Genomic DNA, 27035 nt, shown 5'->3' with positions numbered 1-27035 from the left:
ACTGCAGCAGGACCTTGATCAGCTGGGTAAGTGGGCTGAGAAATGGCAAATGGAGGTTAATATATATAAGTGCGAGGTCTTGCATTTTGGAAAGTCAAATCAAGACAGGGGTTTCATGGTGAGTGGTAAGGCCTTGAGTGTAGTCTAACAAAGGGATCTGGGTTCAGGTACATGGTTTTCTGAAAGTGGAATCACAGGTAGACAGGGCAGTGAAGGCAGCTTTTGGCACACTGGCCCTCATCAGTCAGGGCATTGAGTATAGAAGCTGCGAAGTTATGTTGCAGTTGTGCAGGACACTGGTGAGGCCGCACTTTGGAGTAGTGTTCAGTTTTTGTCACCTTGCTGTGGGAAGGATGTTACTAAACTAGGAAGAGTGCGGAAGAAATTTACAAGAATATTGCCAGGATTCAACCGTGAGAGTTTATAGGGAGGGGTTGGACAAGCTAGGACTTCTTTCTTTAGAGCATGGGAAACTGAGAAGGCATTTTATTGAAGTGTATCAGATCATGAGAGGTATGGATGAGGTAAAAGGAGTCAGTCTTTTCCCCAGGGTTGGGCAATGGAGGATTGAGGGCATCAGTTTAAGGTTAGAGGGGAAAGAACAAGAGGGAACCTGAGAGACAACTTTTTTTTTTACACACAAAGGGTAGTATTCAGATGGAATGAGCTGCCAGTGGGAGTGATTGAGGCAGTTACATTAACAACGTTCAAAAGGTATTTGGTCAAATACATGGATAAGAAAGGCTTAGAAGGATTTGGGTCAAGTGCAGAGAAATGGGGTTGGCATGGATGGACATTTTATTAGCATGGACCAGTTTGAGCCAATGGGCCTGTCTCCATGCTGTAGGACTTAGAATCCAGAGGCAGCATGTTCCTATTAGTGTGAAGTGCAAGGCTGGTAGGTGTAGGGAATGTCAGATGACTACAAATTGACGCTTTGGTCAAGAAAAAGGAGACAAATGGCAGGTATAGACAGCTGGGATTGACTGCATCCCTCAGACTGTAAGCACAATAGGAATATACTCAAAAGGGAAATCAGGAAAGCAAAAAGGGTGAAGGAGAATCCAGAGAGATTCAACAAACAGATGAAGGGCAAAAGAATAACTCAGGAGAGAATAGGGCCCCTTAAAGATGAACAAGGCTGCCTATGTGTGAAACCGCAGGAGATGGGGGAAGATACTAAACAAGTATTTTACGTTACTATTTGCTGTGGAGGACATGAAAGCTAGAGAACATGGGGAAATAAATAGCGATATCTTGAAGTGTTTCTATTAGAGGTGAGATGGTGCTCAAAACAAAAGGTTGATAAATCCCCAGGAGCTGATCAAGTGTGGCAAGTTAGAGAAGTGATTTACTGGGGCACTTGCCACGATAGTTGTATCAACAGCCATGGGTGAGGTATCAAAAGACTGGAGTGTGACTAGTGTGGTGCCATTATTTTAAGGTGGTAAGGAAAACCCAGGAACTATAGAGCAGTGAGCCCGATTAGGGATAGTCAACATACTTTGTGCATAAGAAATCATGTCTTACTAACTTGGTTGAGTTTTTTGAAGTGACAAAGATGATTGAAGAAGGCATACTGGTAGCCATTGTCATATGGACTACAAGGTGTTCAACAGTTCCACACGGTAGACTGGCAGCAAGGAGTCCAGGGACCTAGCCATTTGGATACAAATTTGGCTTTGTGGTAGAGGATTGATTTTTAAATTGAAGGCCTGTAAGCAGCAGTGCGTCCCAAGGATCAATGCTGGCTCTACTACTTTTTGTCATTTGTATTAATGATTTGGATGTGAATAGAGGAGGAATGACAAGTTTGCAGATTATACCACAAATTTGTGGTACAGTGGACACTGAAAGAGGTAACGGGACCTTGATCAGATGGGCTGAGGAATGGCAGATGGAATTTAATTTAGATAAAGGTGGTGTATTTTGGTAAGGCAACTCAGGGGCAGTCTTACACACTTCAATGGTAGGAGTCAAAAAGTGTGGCACTGGAAAAGCAGTCGGTCAGGCTGATGAACAGCTTATGCTCTAAACACAAACTCTCCTGCTCCTCGGATACTGCCTGCCGGCCGTGCTTTTCCAGCGCCACACTTTTTGACTCTGATCTCACTTTCTCCACACTTAAATGGTAGGGTCCTGGGGAGTGTTGCCAAACAGGGACCTTGGGATGCAAGTTGATAGTTTCTTGAAAGTGGAGTCACAGGTACACAGGGTAGTGAAGGCAGCATTTGGTATACTTGCCTTTATTGGTAAGTGCACTGAGTATAGGAGTTGGGAGGTCATGCTGTGGCTGTACAGGATAATGATTAGGCCACTTTTGGAATACTGCGTTCAGTTCTGGTCGCCCTAGAAAAGATATGGTCGAACTTGAAAGGTTTTGAAAACATTTACAAGGATATTTCCAAGTTTGGAGGATTTGAGCTATAAGGACAGGCTGAATAGACTGGGGTTATTTTCCCCAAATTGTTGGAGATTGAGGGGTGGCCTTAGAGGTTTATTAAATCATAGGAGACATGATAGGGTGAATATCCATGGTCATCTTCCCAAGGTAGAGGAATCCAAAACTAGCGAACATAAGTTTAAAGATGAGAGGAGTAAGATATAAAATGGGCAAAACATATTAAGTCATATTCTCATTTTTGATTGTATATGCCAGCATAAAGTCTTTAATTGTTTCCTTAATTTCAGTTTAAAGTTGAAATATTTCCTTTTTCTAACTTGATTCCCAAGTACGTAAGACTAAAGTGTGACATCACTTCATGGTACAGTTCTATAAATAATACCTAGGTTTAAATGCAAACAGTATTCAAGGTCAGATTGTAAAAACAATGACTGCAGATGCTGGAAACCAGATTCTGGATTAAAGTGGTACTGGAAAAGCACAGCAGTTCAGGCAGCATCCGAGGAGCAGGAAAATTGACGTTTCGGGTAAAAGCCCTTCATCAGGAATAGGCTATTCCTGATGAAGGGCTTTTGTCTGAAACATCAATTTTCCTGCTCCATGGATAATGCCTGAACTGCTGTGCTTATCAAGCACCACTCTAACCCAGGTCAGATTGTGCCTATACAGTAGGAGTGGTAATTCCCAGTAGTAAATCTAATGAAATATCCATTCTCACCTTTTCTAGGCAAAAGACATTCCCCCTTTTACCATGCAACCTTTGCTTTCTATCTTTCATTACATATTCCTCCTAATTTCACATGCCATTGTTCCAATCTACATTTGACTGTTTTATTTCCAAACATTATTTCAGATTTAACCAAGCAATCTGATGTAACAAAAGACTAATCTGTTGTTTTGTAGCCAGGTCTCCTTTCTAATGCTTCAAGATTGACTCAGTGACAACGAAGGAACATGGGAAATATTTCCAAGTCAGGGTGGCCTGTTCTGCGGATGTGGAAGAGTTCCCACTGTCTTCATCCTTCTAGCTAGAATAACAGTATTCAATTTTTTTTTTACCCTCACCAAGAACAACAACTTTGCTTAAATTAAGTAGAAACATTTGAGTAGGATAAATGATTACCCTGATCTCATAATTATGTTTTTCAATTGTCTTTATTTTACACAGCAAATTGTACACATTTATTGAGGTTGTCCACGACCACGGCCAAATCCACCTCTCTGTAAAACAAATGGGACAGTTATCAGTTTGTGAATGTCTGAAACATCTCACGAGTAAAGCTTAAGAAAACACTAAGACATGATTCACTTGATCTGTTCGCAAAGCATCAAACAAAACTACATTATTTGCTAACTCCCTGTCTGTACAGGAACAATATAGTTTACTTGTAAACAACAGATTTTATGGGGAGTATGTGGATTAGTAATACTGTTATTGGATGCATAAGCATACAAACGAGCAGCAGCCACTCGGCCTCCCCAAGTCTGCTCTGCCATTCACTAAGATCATGTCTGATCAGTTTGTTTTGAAACCCATTTACCCATCTACCTCTGACAATACCGAATTCCTCTAACAAGAATCAACCCACCGGTCTTAAAAATATTCTGTGCCTTCTTCGGCACAGATTCTAAAGTCATACAATCCTCAAAACAAAAAAATCTCAACCCTGAAAGGGTGAACATTAATTTTGAAATACTGTCCCCAGTCCTGAGCTAATCCCATGGCAAATGCTATGAAAGAATAATAAAAATATTTTATCTGATACAAGGGACAGAATCATTTTGCACTTCAATCAATCAAATGATTTTAAAGTGCAACTTGAAGTATGTAATTTATTTTTAAACAGCACAAAAAATACAAATGCAAAATGTTGTGAAACGTGAAAAGGTTCAGAAAAGATTTACAAGGATGTTGCCAGGGTTGGAGGGTTTGAGCTACAGGGAGAGGCTGAACAGGCTGGGGCTATTTTCCTTGGACTGTCAGAGATGAAAAGATTACCTTATAGAGGTTTATAACATCATGGGGGATACAGATTGACTATTCATCCTAAGTCTTTTTCCAGGGTGGGAGAGTCCAAAACTAGAGGGCATAGGTTTCAGGTCAGAAGGGAAACAAATAAAAAGGACCTAAGGTGCAGTTTTTTCACGCAGAGGGCAGTATATGTATGGATTGAGCTGCCGGAGGAGGCTGGCACATTTACAACATTTAAAAAGCATCTAGATAGGATATGAATAGGAAGGGTTTAGAGGGACATGAGTCAAATGCTGGCAAATAGAACTAGATTCATTTAGGCTGTCTGGTTGGCATGGACGAGTTGGATCGTAGGGTCTGTTTTTGTGCTATACATCTCTAAGGCTCTATAACTAACAACGTTACAATGGACAGTCCCATTGACTTTGTATACAAACATCACTTATTCATTGCTTTGGAACTGGAAAAAGTCTTTTCACTTTCTTCAGCCACTGGATCAAATTTCAAATTACTGTGCATCCCACTTTTAGAAAAAAGCCAATACTTACAAACTGGAATTCTGTAGCTGCACCAGCACCAGCTTCAGCCTTTTTGTCTGCACCAACTGTAAAAACAATAAAGGTCTTTATAACACTTTCCTACTGGCATAGATCAAAGCATCCATTACAAACATCAAACCCAGTTCTCAAATGGATAGCATTCACCAGTTTTAAATCAACAGTCCCTATACCCTGTGCTGACAGTAACTTGACACAGCAGCGCCAAGGTCAGTTTCTGATATAAATCTGACCCAGAAACCCGAGCTGGAGCCTGATGATTCAGGGCAATGTGCTGACCCAAGTGAGTGGAAGACAGAGTGGATAGAGTTGATTTAAAATAAAGAAGCGGACCCAAATTCTCTGCATGTCCCTGAAGCTACTATTTACACAAAGGGCAAGTATTCTTTTGATTATCAACAAACTTTAGGTCTTTGTTGGGTATCCTGCCCTGTAACTTGTTGAAAAGGTCCACTTTTCAAGTGAGCTACTACTTAATAGAGGAAAGTTCGTTAACAATCATGGGACTTCAAAGGGTGCTCTTTTGTGACTTAATATTCAATATAGAAAATCACAAGAACACACAAGTTTGGGTCAACATTTCCCAATACATTGCAAATAATTTACAGTCGCACAAAATATACAGAATATAGCCATAACCATATTCAAAGCCAGACTTCAGATTACTTCATGGCCAGAAAGGACCAAGTAAAATTGTAACACTCCAACAAACTCCATCTTTATCAATAAAAATTGAAAAGAACAATAATAAAGTTTGTGCGAAGATTTGCAGCTCGGGTGCTTGTTGTAGTGGTTCTGTTCGCCGAGCTGGAAGTTTTTGTTGCAAACGTTTCGTCCCCTGGCTAGGAGACATCATCAGTGCTCTGGAGCCTCCTGCGAAGCGCTTCTTTGATGTTTCTTCCGGCATTTATAGTGGTCTGTCCTTGCCGCTTCCGGGTGTCAGTTTCAGCTGTCCGCTGTAGTGGTTGGTATATTGGGTCCAGGTCGATGTGTTTGTTGATGGAGTTTGTGGATGAATGCCATGCCTCTAGGAATTCCCTGGCTGTTCTCTGTCTGGCTTGCCCTATGATAGTAGTGTTTTCCCAGTCGAATTCACGTTGCTTGTTGTCTGAGTGTGTGGCTACTAGGGATAGCCACACTACCATACATCAGGAGCATTTCAGAACTGACAGCCAGACTACTGCGACCCCTAGGACTCATAACGGCACACAAACCAACAGCCACGCTCAGACAACAACTTACTAGAACAAAGGAGCCAATACCCAATATGAGCAAAACTAATGTAGTTTATAAAATACCAAGCAAGGACTGCACAAAACACTATATATAGGACAAACAGGAAGACAGCTAACAATCCGCATACATGAACACCAACTAGCCACGAAACGACACGACCAGCTATCCCTAGTAGCCACACACTCAGACAATAAGAAACATGAATTCGACTGGGACAACACTACTATCATAGGGCAAGCCAGACAGAACAGCCAGGGAATTCCTAGAGGCATGGCATTCATCCACAAACTCCATCAACAAACACATCGACCTGGACCCAACATACCAACCACTACAGCGGACAGCTGAAACTGACACCCGGAAGCGGCAAGGACAGACCACTATAAATGCCGGAAGAAACATCAAAGAAGCGCTTCGCAGGAGGCTCCAGAGCACTGATGATGTCTCCTAGCCAGGGGACGAAACGTTTGCAACAAAAACTTCCAGCTCGGCGAACAGAACCACTAGAACAATAATAAACCTGGCCTCTGCGATATCTACAATAGGTGGAGGAAGACAGACTACAGCCAACCTTGACAATGGTATGAAAATGAAACAGGTTCATTTCTTCAGGAAACAGGAAAGCCATAAAGCAGCATTCGTATCAAGACTACAAAATTTCACTCCTTGCCAAAGACAACATCCTGCCAATGCCAGCAAAGACGTAAGCAACATCCAGCCAAATCTGAAGATAAATAAACAACACCCCTCAACCCCTAGAAAACATCAGATCAGGCAAGGAGCTGATCGAAGACATTTAAGATCCACAAGAAAACACTGCCACTTACATTTATCCTTTTCAACTAGTTAGAGGATCTAGAAAATGTAGAAAATCTAAAGCACAAAAAGGGGCCACTTTGCCCATCATGTTTACATTGGCTGAAAAACAACCAACCCAGCCTAATTCCATTTCCATTTATAAGGCTTCATATCCAAACATCTTACATGGAATGTATTCACATTCTAAAGGCAGTGAACACAAGCCAATCTGACCCCAAGCCAAGGGGCATCAGTTGAATAAAAGGAGACATCCAACGTTTGACTGTAGAAGCAGAATGGTTTTACTTTTCTGCAAATGCATTTTAACTTGAAAGATTTTTATAGACCTTTCAGCCGTTAAATCAAGACACATTTCTACATGCTATGGAGAAGTTTGGAATCCTAAAAGTTTAGAATCGATTTTCGAACAATTGTTCATTTTAAAACTGTCGGTTCTTGCTAACTGAAGGCATCAAGAGACATGCGAAAGATAGGTTTCATGCAGAAAGTCTGCAGATTAGATACTGTAAGGTAAAATAAGATTAATGGGCTAAATCATCAAATAGCGATATAAGGCATTGAAGTTTAATTCACTCAGCCACTGGAATCCACTTGTACCATTGCTAATCTACTTTTTAACTACTGATAGTAATTCACTTGGAACGACGTGTTAATACAAAATAGTGTCTGACTTCACTCAAATAGTTCTCCACAACTGGTGTAATGGATTGATATACAGAACTTCCCATCATCTTGATGAGTAAAGGTCCCATTCAGCATGTTACTGCTTAGCCACAAAGAACAATAACGTTCAAATTCACCCCCATTCAAATGTTGACATTAAATTCCCATTAGGCCACTGTCTATGGATCATACCTCAGTGCAAAAGTTACCATGAGGCAAGGTGAGAAAAATAATTCTAAGGTATAATACACGAAATATGTCGCTGCACACACAGATATGCATTTAAAATCCAAAGAGGTCTCAGATAAAACCCAAAGTGACAGTTCAGGAACTTTCATTTGCACGAACAGATGAGAAAACTTACAATTAAATTCAGACTGGATGACCACTTTGTAGAACATGTCCACTTTGTTCATAAGAATGACTCGACCTTCCAGTTGCTTCCTATGTTAATTAACCACATTGCTCCCACATGAACATTTCCATTCTGGGTCTGCTGCAGTGTTTCAATGAAGCTCAATGCAAACTAGAACAACCACCCCAGTTTCATTTAGGCACTCTTCAGTCTTCCAATACAGATATTCTTCTGATACAGATTTTCACAACTTCAGGGCACAAGTTCTGTTCTCCAAATTCTGAGTTTACACCCACCTGACATCTCCCTACTGAAGTATAATGCCCCTACCCTAACATTCCTGATGAAGGGCTTATGTCCGAAACATATATTCTTCAGAGTCTATCAGTCAGAATGTTAACTGTGTTTCCCTCTCCCCAGCTGTTGCCAGACCTGATGAGTTTCTCCAGTACTTAGTTTATTTGAGATTTCCAGCTTGGGGTAAGTTTGCTTTTTTTATTAAATAAATTAGACACCCTAGTCCTTGTTTCCACTCCAAGAAAATTTATAAAACCCAACAAAAAAATTTAGAAGGTTTGAAATTGGGCCCACATAGCAAAAGTGTGCAAGGAAAATTCAAGAATTCTTTATAAAGATAGACTGAAGCAAATACATTAGCTGGGCTAAATCAATTATTTCTCAAACTAACCAGTTAAACGCAAACAAACTCAAAAAGATCAGCCATCTTCCGGTATGGCTAGCTGCTTTTCATTTTAAACAATGTACACTGTTCCTCAAGTGGCGGGGGGGCCTCATGTGTAAGCTGTTTTCGAGAAGATTTGTAGCTCAGGTTGATGATAAGTATGCAAGTTGCCTTGCTGAGCTGGAGGATTTGTTTTTAAATGTTTCGTCACCATACTATGTAACATCAATGAGAGTCTCCTTTGAAACGCAGAGACTGTCCCTGATGATGTTATCTAGTACGGTGACGAAATGCCTGAAAATAAATCTTCCAGCTCAGCGAGCTAACTTACATACTCACGTACATGTTAAGTTTCTTTGGACTGTGCCCGATTGATCCATTATTGGTAAATTATAAACCTGGAATCAGAACACACAAAAACTAGATTGCATCAAGTTAGACATCATCCATACAACTCTATGGCTGATGATCAATACTTACGTGGAGCAGCCCGCCTGTAACTGTCTCTGTCAGTTTCACGAAGACGAGATGGACGGTCCTCACCCAGACCTGCAAATATTCCAGAATGTTAACACACTATATCTGAAGGGCAAAAGATTAAAATGGACTTCAATTTATACACCACTTTAAACATCAGAATATAAGAAAGAGTGCTTGAGAAACACTGCAAATGTTTGTAATGTGGGTTAATACCCTCGTATACCAAGCAAAATCACAAACTGCAAAGAAATGACAAGATTACCTATTTTACTGGCATTGGTTAGTTGAACAAAATGCCAAGATAATAATTGTTTCTTTAAGTCTTGGTCTTTCTCCAAAAGTTAAGCACCATGTAAATAACAGTACAGCATCTCTCAATAAATGCCAGCATTAATTACAAGCTAAGGTCGATAGTATGGAACCCAAATCTATGAACACCACCGAGTGTAACCATTCAGCCAAGATTGAAGTTATTATAGTAACAGCTGAATCCCATAGTAGATCTTAACTGGAGGCCAACTAACAGCAAAGCTAATGCATTGTAATTGGGCCAGTGGTGCAATAGTTTTATAGTCCCAAATGTATAAGGATTTTTGCAGCAAATTCTACCTAACCACCACAAGGAGGGTAGGTAAATGATACTATTTGAATTTTGCCATTCTTCCAGGAACACACTATAACAAACATGAAACTCATTTACATTACAGCTTGATGTGAGTGTGCCTTGGTAACACAATTTTAAATGTAAATATTAGGACTTTAATAAATGCAATCTAATTTTAGAAGTCTACGATATTAGGAGAAGGATGAAAAATAGTCTTAGTAGGCACGGCTTTTACTGGGCTTTTTTTTGCCTCGTTGTAGGTCACTAACTTGATTTGAGTCTTTTAAAATAGTAACAAGGTGCATTGAAGATGACTGAATGGTGGACGTGATCTATACCGACTTCAGTAAGATGTTCAACAAGGCTCCACATGGTAAACTGGTTAACAAGGGCGGCACAGTGGTTAGCACTGTTGTCTCACAGCTCCTGAGACCCGGGTTCAATTCCCGCCTCAGGCGACTGACTGTGTGGAGTTTGCATGTTCTCCCCGTGTCTGCGTGGGTTTCCTCCGGGTGCTCCGGTTTCCTCCCACAGTCCAAAGATGTGTGGGTCAGGTGAATTGGCCATGCTAAATTGCCCGTAGTGTTAGGTAAGGGGTAAACGTAGGGGTATGGGTGGGTTGCGCTTCGGTGGGTCGGTGTGGACTTGTTGGGCTGAAGGGCCTGTTTCCACACTGTAAGTAATCTAATCTAACTAAGGTTAGATCACATGCAAACAGGAAGAACTAGCCATTTGGATATAGAACTGGCTTAAAGGTAGAAGACAGAGGGTGGTGGTCGAGGGTGGAGACCTGTGCCACAAAGATCGGTGCTGGGTCCACTGCTTTTTGTTATTTGCTGCTGTTGTGGACAGCGAAGATAATTACCTCAGCGTACAATGGGATCTCAATAAGATGGGCCAATGGGTGGCACTTGGAGTTTAATTTAGATAAATGTGAGGTGCTGCATTTTGAAAAGGCAATTAAGGGTAGGACTTATACACTTAGTGGTATGGTCCTGGGGAGTGTTGCTGAATAAAGAGACCTTGGAGTGCAGGTTTATAGGTCTTTGAAAGTGGAGTCCCAGGAGAAACAGGATAGTGAAGACAGCATTTGGTATGCTTGCCTTTATTGGTCAGTGCACTGAGTATGGGAGTTGGGAGATCACACTGAGGCTATACAGGACATTGCTTAGGCCAATTTTGGAATACTGTGTTCAATTTTGGTGTCGAAAAAAGGTTGTGAAACTTGAAACGGTTCAGAGGCAATATTTACAAGGATGTCACCAGGGTTGGAGGATTTGAGCTATAGGGAGAGGCTTGAACAGGCTAGGGCTGTTTTCCCTGGAGCATCAGAGACTGACAGGTGACCTTACAGGCAATTATAAAATATTGAGGGACATGGATAGGCTGAATAACCAAGTCCTACCCTTAATTGCCTTTTCAAAATGCAGCACCTCACTAAATTGGTTTGAAATGCAGCCACCTAACAGGTAAAGATTTGCTTGACAAACAGACTAGCCAATGAATCAGACAGAAGTGTAAGCTTGGTGATACCACCACCAAATTGGGTCACAACTTAAAGATGAAACATTGGCAAAATAAAGTGAGCACCATGTACTGCCAATCACAGCCTCACCTAAGTGATCAAAGAATTTTAAAATTTATGAAATACAAAATTTCAATTGCCAAACACTTGATCACAGTAAGGTTCAAGTCATTTGATAACATATTTCATGCAATATACATTCCATGACTAGAATAGCCTAAAACTCCATTAATTGATTTTCACCAATTTTCTGAACTGGCTGCTTTGATGTGGATGAAGTGGAGGAGCACAACTTCTCTGCTTGCGGAGAAGCAGTGAAAGAGTTAAATATATAATCAAGGGATGAGCTGTACTGTTTCTGTACTTACAATGCATCATTCTCCCTCCAAAGCTCAATGAGTTTCCAATATTATTACTCAAGAACAGAGCTGTGCAGACATCAGGGTAGTACCACCAGAACAGACAGCAACATTGCATAAAACTTCCCAATTATTCCAGGTACTGAGGCATTAGGAGAGTAGGCTATTCAGCCCCTCAAGTTTATTCCATCGTTCATGGCTAATGCTAGCACAATGTCATCTATTCACCTTGATACCCTCACCTACTAATCTCAGTTTTAAAATTAACCTGAGCACCAAATTCTGGGGATAGAATTTGCTCTCTCCTCAGTGTACAAAAGTGGGCATTAAAATTAAAACTCAGCCATTCTGGATAAATGCAAGTTTAAAAATATAATTCATAACCGTTTCTACATATGTAATGACAACATACTTGTTTTGGATGAATACACAACAGCAACACTGAGAAACCAGTTTTCAGTAATTTATATGGGGAATCTTGTTGCACAGAATCCCTATAGTGTGGAAAGCAGATTATTTATCCCATTGAGTCCACAGTGACCCTCCAAAGAGTAGCAATCCACCTCAATCCTGTAACCCTGCATTTCTCATAGCTAGTTCGTCTAGCCTAGACATCCATGGACACTAAGGGCAATTTAGCATGGCCAATGCACCTAACTTGCATATGTTTGGTTTGTGGGAAGAAACTGGAGCACCTGGAGGAAACCTGTGCAGACACAAGAATGCCTGTGTGGAGTCTGCACGAGTGGACGCAAATCTTGGTCCATGGTGCTGTGAAGCAGCAGTGCTAACCACGAGCCATTGTGCCTCCCTGATTTCTGCACATGTAACTCTTGTCTTTTCAGCTGGAAAGCAAGGCAAGATATAATGCAGAAAATGGGCATTACTAATTACTATACACCAATCTTGCTATAACAAAGCATTAAAAAAAAACAGATCTTAGTTGTTGCAGCCTCTAAGATCGTAATCCTAAAGCCTAGCCACACCTATTTTATTCCATTTTCTTTTTCCCATACATTATCTTTGCAGTGAGCCCCATTCAATCTCAAGGTAAAATGACCTGACAAGACAGCATGTCCAGAAACAGATGCTTCCATGCTGGATGATTCTACGATTCGGTGGCTCAGATTCCAGAGCCATTTTGAACATTTATTTTTCAAAGTAGCAGGTTAATGTTAGGCACATATAAATGAAATAAAAAAAGCTAATGAAATAATGCTGTATTTAAATATTTATATAATCTTGGGCTTTTGTCAAGCTTGTCTAATGTTAACAACTGCAGGATTAATTCTCCAGAAAGTATATTACTTTTAGGCCTTGGCCTGGCAGTCTCAGGACGAGTCTGGCGACGTAGAGTAGCAGGAACAATTTCAGGAGGAAGGTGAAGATAGTCACGCAGGTACTGAATGCCCTCATTTGTCAAATACCAGTAGAAGTGTCGCCAAGCAAACTGCTCCTTTACATAACCACGAGATTTCAAAGACTGTAGATTAAAAAGAAACAATTTAACTGTCAGGTTGTTTTTAGTATATCGGATATATAACTTATCATTCAAATTGAATCCTCCATGCTTAAAATACAATGTACAAGATTCTGAACTACTAACTGGAGTAAAGCAATTACTTGAGACAGATGTGCAGCCTTCAGGCTAGAGCAGGTACCTATCCTTATGTTCTCATATCAAAAAACATGTTTTCTTTTATCACTATAGCCCTCAAGTTTACTGATTCCCTACTGTGCAATGAACCGCTTTGCAACAGGCTTTTCTGGACTCTAGATTTATGAGGTTTTTCATTCTTTCAAAGGATCTCGGACATCACTGGAAAAACAAGACTTGCTGCCCAGTCTGAAGTGCCCTTGAAAAGGTGGTGGTGAACCATTGTCATCTATCTGGTGCAGTTAAGTCCAGTCCTGTTGGGAGTGTTTTAGGATTTCAATTTAGTGACATTGGAAGAATAGCAATACAGTTCCAAGTCAGGGAATGGTTTGTGGCTGGGAAGAAAACTTGCAGATGACGATGTTCCCATGCTGTCTAATCCATCTAAATGTTAGGGGTGATGGGTTTGAAACATATTACCAAAGAAGGCTTAATATTTTGCTCCAGTACTGTGTATGGCATACACTGCTGTCTCTGTGCATTACTGGTGGAGGGAGAGAATGTTTGAGTCAATGGTTGAAATAGCTATCAAGCAGACTCTTTCACCCTGGATAGCTTGAGCTTCTTCAGGGTTGCCAGAGCCACACTACAATTACCTTGGCCTTGCAGATGATCTATTGGCTCTTGGAAGCGAAGTGGTGTGTTAATACGACAGAATTAATAGCCTGACCTGTACTTGCAGCTGCAGTATTTATGTGGCTGGCCTAGTTGCTACTGATGAACAGTAATCCCCAAAATGCTTACACTGAAGGATTCAGCACCGTAATGCCACTGAAAAATGGGAAATAGTTAAACGTTCTCATGTTGGAGACGGTCATCATCTGGCACTTGTGTGGCACAAATGTCACTTAAGAGTCATAGAAACGTACAGTGCGGAAACAGACCCTTCAGACCAACTCGTTCAAGCCAACCTGATATCCCAACCGGCCCATATCCCTCCAAACCCTCCCTATTCATATACCCATCCAGATGCCTTTTAAGTGTTGCAATAGTACCAGCCTCCACCACTTCCTCTGGCAGCCCATTCCACACACGCACCACACTCTGCATGAAAAAGTTGCCCCTTAGGTCTCTTTTATATCTTTCTCCTTTCACCCTAAACCTATGCCCTCTTGCAATTTGTTAATCAAAATCTGGTAGTCCAGCTCTAGCTGCATATATGATTACACACTGGTTCAGTTATTTTAACAGGTAACTTGCATTGAATACTGCGCAATCCATAAATATCCCTGCTTCTAACCTGAGGATGAGGCAGCCGAAAATGATTGGTCTTAAAATACCACCTTGAAGAATGCCTATAACTACGTCCAGGGACTTTGACGTATAGCCTTCTATAGCCACGATCACCTTCCTTTGTGTGTCCGACTCCAAACCTTAACCCTCCCAAAATTCCTGTTGACTTCAATTTAGCAAGGGTCCCTCCGTTTCACTTGATCAAATGTTCCATTGACGTCAAGGGGAAAATCAATCGTACCTCACTTCTTAAATTCGGCTCTTTTGTTAATGTTTGGATTAAGGCTAAAATGATGTCAGGAGTTGAATGACCCTGGTGGAACCCAAATTCAGAACTAGTGAGCAGGTTTTTGCTCTGTAACTGGCGCTTGTCAACCACACCTTCCACCTCTTTGCTGCGGTTTAACAGGAGGGAGGAGTGATAATTGGGAGACAGTAAGAACTGCAGATGCTGGAAATCAGAGGCAAAAAATATGAAGCTACAAGTGCACAGCAAGTCAGACAGAATCTGAGGAGCAGGAAGGTCAACATTTCGGGGTGAAACCCATCAGGGCTGAAAAGGAGAAGGGAGCCCAAAACTACAGAGGAATCCCAATTATCCGGCAATCGATTATCCAAATTTTGGATTATCCGACAGGATCGCAAGGTCTCAATGCTTGGCTAAACTGTACTATCCAGCATTCAATTATCTAACAAAATACTCCCCAGCTGTGTTGTTTGGATAACCATAGTTCCTCTGTATATGGACTGAGGGGAATGGGGCTGGGGGAAGGGTGAGTGGGATGATCAGGTGGATACAGGTCGGGGGTTACTGTGATTGGTCAGTGGGAAGGGTGGAGTGGATAGATGAGTAGGAAAATGGCCAGCTTAGAACAGATCAGGGAGGTGGGAGGGCCAGACATGGGATGAGGCTGGGGAGGAGTGACTTTGAAGCTGGTGAAGTCAATATTGAGGCTACTGGGCTCTAAACTTCTCCGTTGAAATAAGGTGTTGTTCCTCTAGGTTTTGTTTGGCCTCACTCCAACAGTCAAGGACATGTTGTCAGGGGAGTGGGAGGGGGAGTTAAAGTGGATGGTAACCACAAAGCTGAGTTGGCGCAGATGCTCAGCGAACTGGTCCACGTATCCGTGTTTGGTCTCCCCAATATATATTGGAAGTAACAGATTCAACAGACGAGGTTAAATGACATGAATCTCTGTTGGATCTGGAAGGATTGTGTAGGGCCTTGGACAGAGCTGAGAAGGGAAGTGGTGCGTGGGCAGATATTGCACTCTTGCGGTTGCAAGGAAAGGTACTGGGTGTGATGGAGAAGTTGGTGAGGAGTATAGAGTTGACAAAGGATTTGCAGAGTGACCAATCCCTGTGGAAAACGGATGGGATGGGGAAGGGAATGCCTTTTTGGTGGTGGGATCTGATTATAAGTGGCAAAGGTGTCAGATAATGATGCATTGGATTCAGAGGTTGGTGGGATGGTATGCGAGAACAAAGGGGACTCTATCCTCATTGTTGTTGGGGGAGCGGATTTGAGGGCAGAAGTGTTGGAGATATTTTCAGGGCATCGTTAATTATTGAGGGGAAACTATGGTCCCTGAAGTAGGTGGATATCTGGAATGCCCTGGAATAGAACACCTCATCCTGGGAGCAGATGTGGCAGAGGCAGAGGAATTGGGAGTATGGGATAGCATTTTTGCAGGTGGGTGGATGAGTGGAAGTGTAGTTGAGATAGTTGAGGAGTTGATGGGTGTGAAAAGGTATCAGGGGTGAGTCGATTTCTGGAGATGGAGAGGTCCAGGAAGGGGAGGGAGGTGTCAGAAATGGTGCAGGTGAATTTGAGGGTAGAATGGAAGGAGTTGGTGAACTACTCAAGCTCCTCGCAGGAGCACGAGACAGGAGAAAGAGGTGAGGGATGGTGCCAGCGTAGTTGAAGAGGGACTGTTCCAGGAATCTTAAAAAGAGGCAGCTTGGGCCCATGGCTACCCCTTTGGTTCGTAGGAAGTGGGAGGAATCAAATGAAAAACTGTTGAGGGTGAGGACCAGTTCTGCCAGGCAAATGAGGGTGTCAGTGGAGGGGGTGATAATTGGCTGGGATGTTATTTGTGGACCGACCTACACAGGCAATTTTACACACTTCCAAATAGATGTCACATTTGTCCCTTTACTGGAACAGGGAGAAAGTGAGGAGTGCAGATTCTGGAGATCAGAGTCGAAGAGTGTGGTGCTGGAAACACAGCCAGTCAAGCACCATCCGAGGAGCAGGACAGCCAATGTTTTGAACCTGAGCTCTTCATCAGGAATGAGGGGGCCAAGGAGGCTGAGACATAAACGGGATGTGGCTGGTGGCTGGTGGCCGCGCGGGGGGCGGGGGGGCGTTGGTTGGGGGTGTGTGGAAGGTAGCTGGGAATGTGATAGGTAGACGAATGTGGGGGTTGATGGTGATAGGTCAGAGGGTGGAGCCAAGAAGTGGGAAGGCAGATGTTCAGGCAGGACAGTTTAAGAGGGCGGTGCTGAGTTAGAGGGTTGGATCTGGGCTAAAATGGGGCAGGGTAAATGAGGAAACTGGTGAAATCAACATTGATCCGTTGTAGTTAGAGGGTCCCAAAGCAGAAGATGAGATGTTCTTCCTCCAGGCGTCGGGTTGCTAGAGTTTGGTGGTGGAGCATCCCCAGGACTTGTATGTCCTTGGCGGAGTGGGAAGGGCTGCTGATGTGTTCGGCCACAGAGCACTGGAGTTGTTTAATGAGTTAGCCCCAGAGATGTTCTCTGAAACATTCCAAAAGTTGGCATCTGGTCTCACCAATGTAGACACTATCACCGAGAGCAACAGACAAGATAAATGATGTGCCTAGAAGTACAGGTAAAGCTCTGTCGGATGTGGAAGGATCCTATGGGGCCTTGGATAGAGGTGAGGGGGAGGGGTAATTTGGCCCATTGCTGAAGGCAAATGCTAACTTGTAGTCACCTCCTCCTACTGGCCCCTCGACCACAATCTCACCTCACATCACCAAACTATCATCTTGCTCACCACCCACAACCTCAACACCTCAGGGGAGGGGTCTCCCACCAACAGCCCCCAACCTCAGTCCAGAAATCCCACACCCACCCGGTTCTACCTTGTTCCCAAACTTCACAAACCCAACAGACCCAGTCGACCCATCATCTCGGTCTGCTCCTGCTGTACCAAACTTATCTCTACATTCGGTACACCACCCACGCCCTCCACCTCCTCCATGACTATCGTTTCCCTGGCTCCCAACGCCTCATCTTCACCATGGACACCCATGTGCCGTGACAAAGGCATACAAACCCTCCATTTCTTCCTTGCACCAACCCAACCAGTACCTTTCCACTAACACACTCATTCAATTGAGTGAACTGGTCCTTACCCTGAACAATTTCTCCTTCGAATCCTCCCACTTCCTTCAGACTTAAAGGGGTAGCCATGGGCACCAGCTATGCTTGCCTCTTTGTTGGGGACATGGAACAGTCCATCTTCCGCAGCTACAATGGCACTACCCCCATCTTTTCCTCCGCTACATCGATGACCGAATAAGTGCCACTTCTTGCTCCTAAGAGGAGGGTGAACAGTTCGTCAACTTCACGAACACCTTCCACCCTGACCTCAAGTCCACTTGGACCATCTCAGACACTCCCTCTCCTTCCTGGATCTCTCCATCTCCATTTCTGGCAACCTACTCAACATGTCATATATATAAACCCAACGACTCCCACAGCTACCTCGACTGCACCTCCTTCCACACTGCCTCCTGCAAAAATGCTATTCCTTACTCCAAATTCCTCCGCCTCTGCCACATCTGCTCCCAGAAAAACCAATTTCAGCACAGAACATCCCAAATGGTTTCCTTCTTCAGGGACTGCAATTTCTTCTCCAACATGGTCGACAATGTCCTCCACCTCATCTCCTCTGCTTCCCACACCTCCGTCCTTGAACCTCACCCCTCCAATCACAACAAGCTCAGGACCCCAGTATCACCTTCCACCCCACCAACCTTCAGATACAACGCTTCATCCTCCAGCATTTCTGCCACCTACAAACAGCCCCCACCACCAATCTGCTTTCCACAGAGACCATTCCCTCCCTGACTCCCTTGTTAGGTCCACAACCCCCCACTAATCCACCCTTCGCTGCTACTGCAAAAGATGCAAAACCTGCACCCATACCTCCCTCTTCACCTCTTCCACATCTGATGAGATATACCTGTACTTCCACACATCACCAATGCACCCATTGCCCTCGATGTGGTCTCCACATTAGGGAGAGAGGACGCCAACTTGCGGAATGTTTCAGAAAAAGTCTCAAACACGCACTAAACAACTCCATTGCCCGGTGGCCGAAAATTTCAACATCGCCTCTCGCTCCGCCAAGGACATGCAACTCCTGAGGCTCCCCCACCACAAAATTCTAGCTAACACTTTGAGTCCTTCTAACCACATGGGATCCATGTTGATTTCACCAATTTCCTCATTTACCTGCCCCACCTTATCCCAGATCCAACCCTCTCACTCAGCACCATCCTCGTGAACTGCCCTGCCTGGCCATCTCCCTTCCCACCTAGCTGCTCCACCCTCCTCTCTGACCTATCACCATCACCCTCCACCTACCGCATTACCAGCTAGGTTGCCCTAGCCCCACCCTCTCCCTCAATCCTGATGAGCAGCACATGCTCAAAATGTCAACTCTCCTACTCCTCAGATGCTGCCTGACTGGTTGTACTGTTCCAGCATTACACTTTTAAACCCTTTACTGGAACAGCCAATCTAAAGGTGCAGTTGTTTTTTGAGCACAAATCCTTGTTATTATTGCCAGAATCCAAAGCCTTTGCAAAGGCCAGTGCTTTCAGCTATTTCTTAATATCATGAAAAGTGAATGGAATTGGCTGAAGACCGCCATCAATGATATCGTGGTTCACTGGAAGTCGAAGATCTCCCGAAGATCAAAGGAAGATCACCCCTTTGCAATGATTGACATTATCCCTCTCCACCTTTAAAGGATTTTGAGATCACTGGACTCTCTGAATACTGACAATGTTAAATCTTTCCACTAATAGTAACTATGCATTCAGCTACCAAGACCTCAAGCTCTGAAAGATCTTCCATTTACCCAATACTGCCTCACTTTCCTCCTTTAAGATTCACCTTTAAACCTATCTCTTTGAGTAAGCTTTTGGCCATCCGCCTTAGCATTTCTTTAACAGAGTCAGTGTCAAATTTGTTTCATAACCTCTCCACAAAGCTCCTGGAAAATTTATGGGCTCTTTATAAACCGTTGTTATTTAAATACGATACCTGCATGGCTTTCATTACGTGCAAGTTAGGGACATTTTTGTCTGCCAATTCTGGATGTTTTGGCATATGCACATCCTTCTTGGCCACCATTACTCCCTCCTTGAAGAGGAGCTCATAGATAGCAATACGATTCTTCTTGGGCATCAGCATCTGAAATACAACAGAAAAGGGGTCTTCAATATTGGAAATCCACAGAAACTAGCTTGGTCATAACCTAATATTAGTGAATCACTGCCAATATTAAGCCTAATATAGGTCTATATTCACTATAACATTTACTTTATGCGTTTGGTCAAGTACAATGCAGGAGTTTATTGTAGGTTGTAGCTCCCTTCGCAGACATACTCTACATTGGCAGCATGTGTGGCCTAGCACACAGACTACCTCCTATTTGAAACAACCTCCATCTCATTGCCTACAGTACAATTTTGAAGTTTATTTTAAGAAAATTAAACAGTAACAGGAGTTTTACTGCTAGGTATAGATAAAACCATTGCTGGTTACAAACCAAATTCACAGTATCAGTGTCCTAGTTAAGATTTGCTCCCCCATCACTTTCAATAAGGTATTGTGAAGTGCCTCTGCAAAGTTGTCTTTCTTCAGTACCTCAATCTCTGCAGGAATGTCAGCAAAGACAGCCAGAAACACGAGTGTTATGTCACATTCCTGGACTTCTCAGTGTAAGGGGACCACATAGACCAGGAGCTGCTCCTTGGATGCTGCCTGAACTGCTGTGCTCTTCCAGCACCACTAACAGACCAGGAACCTGGTTTCTGTATTGGATATAATACCTCCCATGATTTGGTAGCTTCTCTGCTCCGAAGGCCCAGTCCTGAGGCTATCAGATTAGAGGTACAAACTATACTGCTGATGAAACTGCTTTCAAATCAAAGCTTTCACAATGAAGCTGAAACAAAGTAAATTAATCAAAACAGATTGTTCTGGTAATTTAAATTGGTTACATCTGAGGATAAAATACAATCCATCTTTCAAATAGCACCCTTAACAAACTACTTAAGAGGCAACTTCAGAATATGGCTCCAAGCGGACAAATTAGAAACAAGTCAGCCATCCCTTCAAACCCTGCATTACCAATCAATAAGCTCACAGCTGGTGTGTTCCAAATTCCACCTACTTTGATTCTTCTTTAACCAGTACCTGTAAAACATGACTGATCAATCCACCTTCACTTAAAAATATTCAATGACTCCCACTTCCCGAGGCAGAATATTCCAATGTCACACATTCCAGGGGGGAAAACACTGGTTTTTAAAAAAGTTATCCTAATTTTAAAAACACTGTCCTCTATTTCTGGAATCACCCGCCCTTTCTATTTCCCCCTTGCCAAGATCATTAAGAATCTATAGATTTGAATCAAATCACCCTTTTCTCTTTTGAATTCTGGTTGAAACAATTTCAGCCTATTCAAAGTTCCTCAATAGACAGTCCGCACATCCAGGTATAAAACCAGTAAAGTTGCTCTAAATCGCGTATTTTCTTTTTTACTTCAGTGCATTTTCACAATGCTTATTAATAAAAGGCTCAACAACCTATTACAGGAACTCATGTTTGGAACAGCGGTACAAGAGGGTCACTTTCCCCGCATGAAACCAGAAAGCTTGCATAAAACATTAACTCAGTACTAACGATAACTGCTCAAAACTGACGTCTTTAAAACTGCACAACTTCCTGTAACTTTTATTCAGTCAATTAACAGAGCCTGAGGCCTAACCTCTCTATATCATCACCACCACAGCAGCAGCAGCTGGGAAATAACGTATAAACTATTCAATAAGTACTCATGAAGTTGTAGAAATGAGTGAGTGAATAAATGCAGATGACGCGTTTGAAGCATTATTGAGGTTTTGAAGGTTCATCCGAGCAGGATGTTAAAGATATTTAAGGATTTGGACAGTCCTTCTTTACATACCTTGAACTTTAATAATAGGGCTGAAGCAGGAAAAGACCGAGCATGCGCACTCGGAGCCTCTTCCTCCTTCGCCGAGGGTCCTGTATGTTAGAGCCAGCGCCAGCTGCCTGACTGAAATAAATTCTCGAATAATTAGAAATAGCTGAGTTTGATAATTTTTTTAAAATCGGACTTGATAGATATAAAATGTATTTTTTTTTACTAATCGGTGTAAATAATTGGGCGCGTTGGGCAGCTGGGTCTCGAGGGACAGCCGTTACGTAAAATTTAAAGGAGCTTGTGGATGTGGCGGGAGGAGGTAAGGGGATTCTCGGTGTTTGCTTTTGAACATGAGTACAGCAGAGTTAGAGTGTTGTAGCCAGCATGGAAAGCTTTATCCCGGTTGCTGTGCTTTATTTGGGTGTGAGGGTGGTGTTTTGGGTTGCTGTGCCTGCTGGGAATTGTAGTTCTTGGTGGATGTTGTTGGAGCAGCACCAGGACAGTGAGTGGCGCTGAACAGCAACTCAGGCTGATGCCATGGGAAATCCAACATAGTTTCAGAACAGGGAGAGAGGGAATCTCTCCAAGGAAAGGCAGGCTCCAGCAGGGATATTTCTGCACAAGTACAAACTCAAAAATGAGGATATGTTGGGAATCCTGCATAAATATGGGCTCAAATGGGAATATTTCTGATCAAATGGGAAGATGCTGAGAATATTTCCACACCAATGTAGGCTCAAATGTGAATTTTCTGGAAATCTAATTAAAATGTAGCATGACATAATTGAAAGGACAGGCTAATCTTTCAGGTTGGTAAAAACAATGACTTGCAGATGCTGGAAACCAGATTCTGGATCAGTGGTGCTGGAAGAGCACAGCAGTTCAGGCAGCATCCAAAGTGCAGCAAAATCATCAGATTGTCTATTTTCAGAACTGCTTGTGGGGTGGCCAGGGAAGTGTGGACGGGAGGGGTGGGGGGAGTCGGAGAATTGGGTTGGGAATAACATAATAAATGAGTGAGAGTGATTGCTTTTAAAAACCAAAATGATTCCTCTTGAAAATCTTTGGACAATGCTATGACTCTCTCTCACCTGGCTGTTCCCCTGGTACAGCCCTCAAGTTTGCTCTGTTAAGAAATGCAGACTTTACAGGATATGGCAGGCAACCATTAACCATTCTCAGCTAAGACGACTAAACCAATGAAGCACTATTGGTTCTTATTAAAGCTGTTCAGTGTTCCAAGTTTTTTTTAAATGACTACAAACTGCCTTTTAAGCCACTCTATTCTGCATTCTTTATACTGACTTCAAACAATAATTGCAAGAAGCTCACAGATTTTTTTAAATCACTATGATCTAGAATGCTAGGTAAGTACAATGTATATCACTTGGCTTCGTTGTCTAGAAAATCAAAATGTCTAGTACATCATAAGCTGACCTGCATTGGTAGATATAAGACCATAAGAAGTGGAGGAACAGGTGTTAGCTGTTCAGCCCCTCACATCTGCAATGCAATTCAATAGGATTATAGCTTATCTGACTCCCCTCATAAGCAATTTTCTGCTATTTCCCATTAATCCTTGTGAAATAATGCCATAGAGGCTGCTAGTTCATCACCAAAACACCCTTTATTTAAAGATTATAGAAGTTGACACTGGCCCAGCTCTCAAATGAGCAGAACCTCTTACACTCTTATTTATATCTGTCAGCCAGGGGGTGCCTAATTGGATCAGGTTAACAACCCCAATCAGGGAACTCATATTCTATGAATTCCACCTGGCTGAACTAGTTACAATCACTGCTGCACTTTGATTTCCTTAGTGATCAAGAATCCATTACAGCTTTAAATATATTGCGGATTTTACTGCAAGCAACAGAGACTGCTACATTTTCTGCAAAGTGAGGTAAATGTTGTGTAAAAGTTAGCGAACTGTGGTATTTCTGTAATGTGAAGATAATAATCGATGAGGTGACTAAAAATGAGTGGGCTTAGGACAGTGCTCACAGATTTCCTGAGTCTCCCAGGCTGGGATGTTGGCCTCTGATGATTACAACAATCTTCCTTTATGCTGTGTGCAATTCCAATCACTGGATATTTTCTCCTGATCCCTATTGACTTCAAATGTTACCTGATTGTCAACGCTGCTTACTCGCTTCTCAGTATCGGGATTCTGTTCTTGTATCTGAGTTTAGACTAAGCTGGAATGAGGCTTGGAGCTGAGTGCTCTTTGGATCAATGAAACACACTTCCACCTGTATGGTAACTTAACTTGGAACTTGGTGATAAATCACTGCGAATGTCAGACGGTAAGCTGACTAAAAACAAAATCCCAAGCTGGGGAGCAAGACTTACTGATCATAGGCTAGCCAGCATTCAAGATACTGATAAAAGTCCAACATTGCAGAATTGTGTTCTGCCTTAGGCTTGTGATTCCGATTTGCTTTAGAATATGTGGCTAATTCTTAGCATTTAGAATATGTGGCTAATTCTTAGCATTTCCCAAAAGAAAGTCTTTAAATCTATTAAAATCCTATGCCTGTGATCCCACAGTTTTCATTCCTCACCCTATTTACGGGCCAACTTTCTGCCTTCTCTGCCGGTCCTGATGGAATTCGTTCCTCAATGCTGGAAAGGTCTACATTGTGTTAACAGCCTCCTTTATCTTTCCTAAGTAACTGTTCATGTATGAGCCAATTGTGTCACAATTGAGTCTTCTTGGCTTCCACATATACATGTTTAAAATAATTGTTGAATAACAGTCAGACATTTGAAGAATAATTACAGTGCGGCCGTGGCTGAGCTACTCACTGCTTTGGTGCCAATCATGTAAGTGTCCATGCATTTAATAGGAGAAGAGCATCAACAGTAATAAAAACCACACAACTGAATTTTCTTAAAGCACAAATATAAACATTGCAAATTTATGAATTAGAAATTAACATATAACTCAATAAGGATAAATAAAAATTGGTTGATTTTATGTGATTGTGTGATATTGCAACATAGTATTGCACTGAATTGATTGGTAAAAATCACACAACACCAGGTTATACTCCAACAGGTTTATTTGGAAGTACTAGTTTTGGGGGCACTGCTTCTTCATCAGGTAGCTGTGGAGCAGGATGTTAAGATACAATTTATAGCAAAAAAATCACTGAAATGATATATTGAACAAACCTAGATTGCTGTTAAGTCTTTCATCTTTTAGAATGGGTTGGAAGTTTTGGTTCATTAATATGTAAATCCCAGAACTTTTCTCAAGTCACATTCTTGAAATAACTTTAAGGTTTTTTTTAAAAAAGTGACATCTCAGCTCAGACAATGCATTAAAGGTGTGAGGTTAGACTCTGACTGTATCCCAATCTTCCTGCATTGACTGCCTGCAGATTTTGTGCTTTTTGAACAAAATAGAATGTACCTGAAATTACTGTTCTGCAAATGCAAATTCACCCCATAGACTTGTGTGTGTGTGTGTGTGTGTGTGGGGGGGGGGGGGGGGGGGCTGGTTTGACGGTGGTGGAGAGTGTGTGTGGGAAAGAGTGTGAGTGTGGCCGTGCGAGTGCACGAGAGTGTGTTTGCATCTGTGCGTGCTTGGTAGAATGTTTTACAGCAGGAGAGAGGAACCAGAGAGCTGCTAGAAAGATAAATTAATTGTTAAAAAGCTTACCTCAAGTGTCAGGGGCCTCCATTTTACAGCGGGAGTGAGGACCAGGGGGCTGCCAGGAAGGTAAATTAATTGCTTAAAGCTTACTTCATGTAATGCAGAATGCACGCTGAGCAGGAGTGGACACATGACAACTGGATAAGTACGGTAATATATTTTGGGCGTTTGCTTTACCTGAAACATTACTCAGGTAGTGTCTCCTACCTATCCCCTTCCTCTTCTAATTAATTAAAAAAATTCTGTGGGCCAGGTTGGTAAGTTATTAGTATTTTGTTTACTGTCTCTAATAGTCTCTTTGGGAATTCGAACAATGGGAATGGAGTTTAGGGCAGTTGAATGCTCCTCCTGTAGAATGTGGGAGGTGAGGATCACCACTAGTGAAGTGCGCCCAATCCAGCTCCTCAGAAACTGCATAAGGGAACTGGAGTTGGATGAACTTTGGATCACTCAGGAGGCAGAGGGGGTTATTGAGAGGAGTTACAGGGAGGTAGTCACACATCAGCTACAGGAAAACGGTAGATGGGTTACAGTCAGGGGATGGAAAGGAATTGACTGACAGTGCAGGGATCCCCTGTGGCCTTTCCCCTCAATAATAAGTATACCGTTTTGGATACTGTTGGGGGAGATCAACTTACCAGGCCATGTGGTACAGGTCTCTGGCAGAGAGTCTGTCCCTGTTGCTCAGAAGGGAAGTAGGGAGAACAGCAGAGCATTAGTCACTGGGGACACAATGGTTAGGGAGACAGATAGGAGATTCTGTGGGAACGAGAGAGACTCACAGTTGGTGAGTTGCCTCAGAGGAGCCAGAGTTAGTGATTTTTCGGATTGTGTTTCGGGATCCCTGAGGGGGAGAGGGAGCAGCCTCAAGTTGTGGTCCATATTGGCTCAAATGACATAGGAGAAGGGATGGGGATTTAAGGCGGAAATTCAAGGAGCGTAGAGCTACAACAAACTGAGTTGTTATCTCTGGTTTGTCACCTGTGCCACATGTGAGCGAGGCGTGAAATAGGGAGAGAGAGGAGTTGAAGCAACAGGGATGGTGCAGGAGGGAGGGACTCGGATACTTGGATAATTGGGGCTCATTCTGGAGTAGTTGGGAGCTCTACAAATGGATGGTTTATACCTGAACCAGAGGGGCTTCAATATCCTGGGGGAGAAATTTGCTAATGCTGTTTTGGGAGAGGTTAAACTAAGCCAGCAGGGGAATGGGAACCTGAATTGTAGCTCCAGTGTACAGGAGATTGAGAGTAGTGAGGTCGTAAATAAGGTTTCAAGGCTGCAAGAGTGCACCCGCAGGCAGAAAAGTGGTTTAAAATCATAGAGTCATGGAGATGTACAGCACAGAAACAGACCCTTCGGTCCAACTTGTCCAAGCCGACCAGATATCCCAACCCAATCTAGTCCCACCTGCCAGCACCCGGCCCATATCCCTCCAAACCCTTCCAATTCATATACCCATCCAGATGCCTTTTAAATTTTGCAATTGTATTAGCTTCCACCTCTTACTCTGCCAGTCCATTCCATACATGCAGCACCCTCTGTGTGAAAAGGTTAGCTCTTTAGGTCTCCTTTATATTTTTCCCCTCTCCCCCTAAGTCTATGCCTGCTAGGT

At 42.7% G+C, this 27035-nt stretch overlaps 1 protein-coding gene across 1 annotated transcript; it reads right to left on the bottom strand.

Annotated features, from left to right (window-relative positions):
• Window positions 1-3540: 3540 nt before the first annotated feature.
• Window positions 3541-21850, bottom strand: rps10 (ribosomal protein S10). Its single transcript, XM_060845172.1, has 6 exons — window positions 21781-21850; window positions 19851-20000; window positions 12965-13139; window positions 9169-9237; window positions 4925-4980; window positions 3541-3625 (listed from the first exon to the last, which is right to left on the bottom strand). Exons 2-6 carry the CDS (start codon window positions 19998-20000, stop codon window positions 3587-3589), a joined length of 489 nt encoding a protein of 162 aa, XP_060701155.1. The 5' UTR covers window positions 21781-21850; the 3' UTR covers window positions 3541-3586.
• Between the last annotated feature and the right edge of the window lie 5185 nt (window positions 21851-27035).

This window comes from Hemiscyllium ocellatum, chromosome 26 (genome assembly GCF_020745735.1).
Source record: "Hemiscyllium ocellatum isolate sHemOce1 chromosome 26, sHemOce1.pat.X.cur, whole genome shotgun sequence".
Taxonomy (NCBI): Eukaryota; Metazoa; Chordata; class Chondrichthyes; order Orectolobiformes; family Hemiscylliidae; genus Hemiscyllium; species Hemiscyllium ocellatum.
This window is presented reverse-complemented; position numbering and strand designations above follow the sequence as displayed.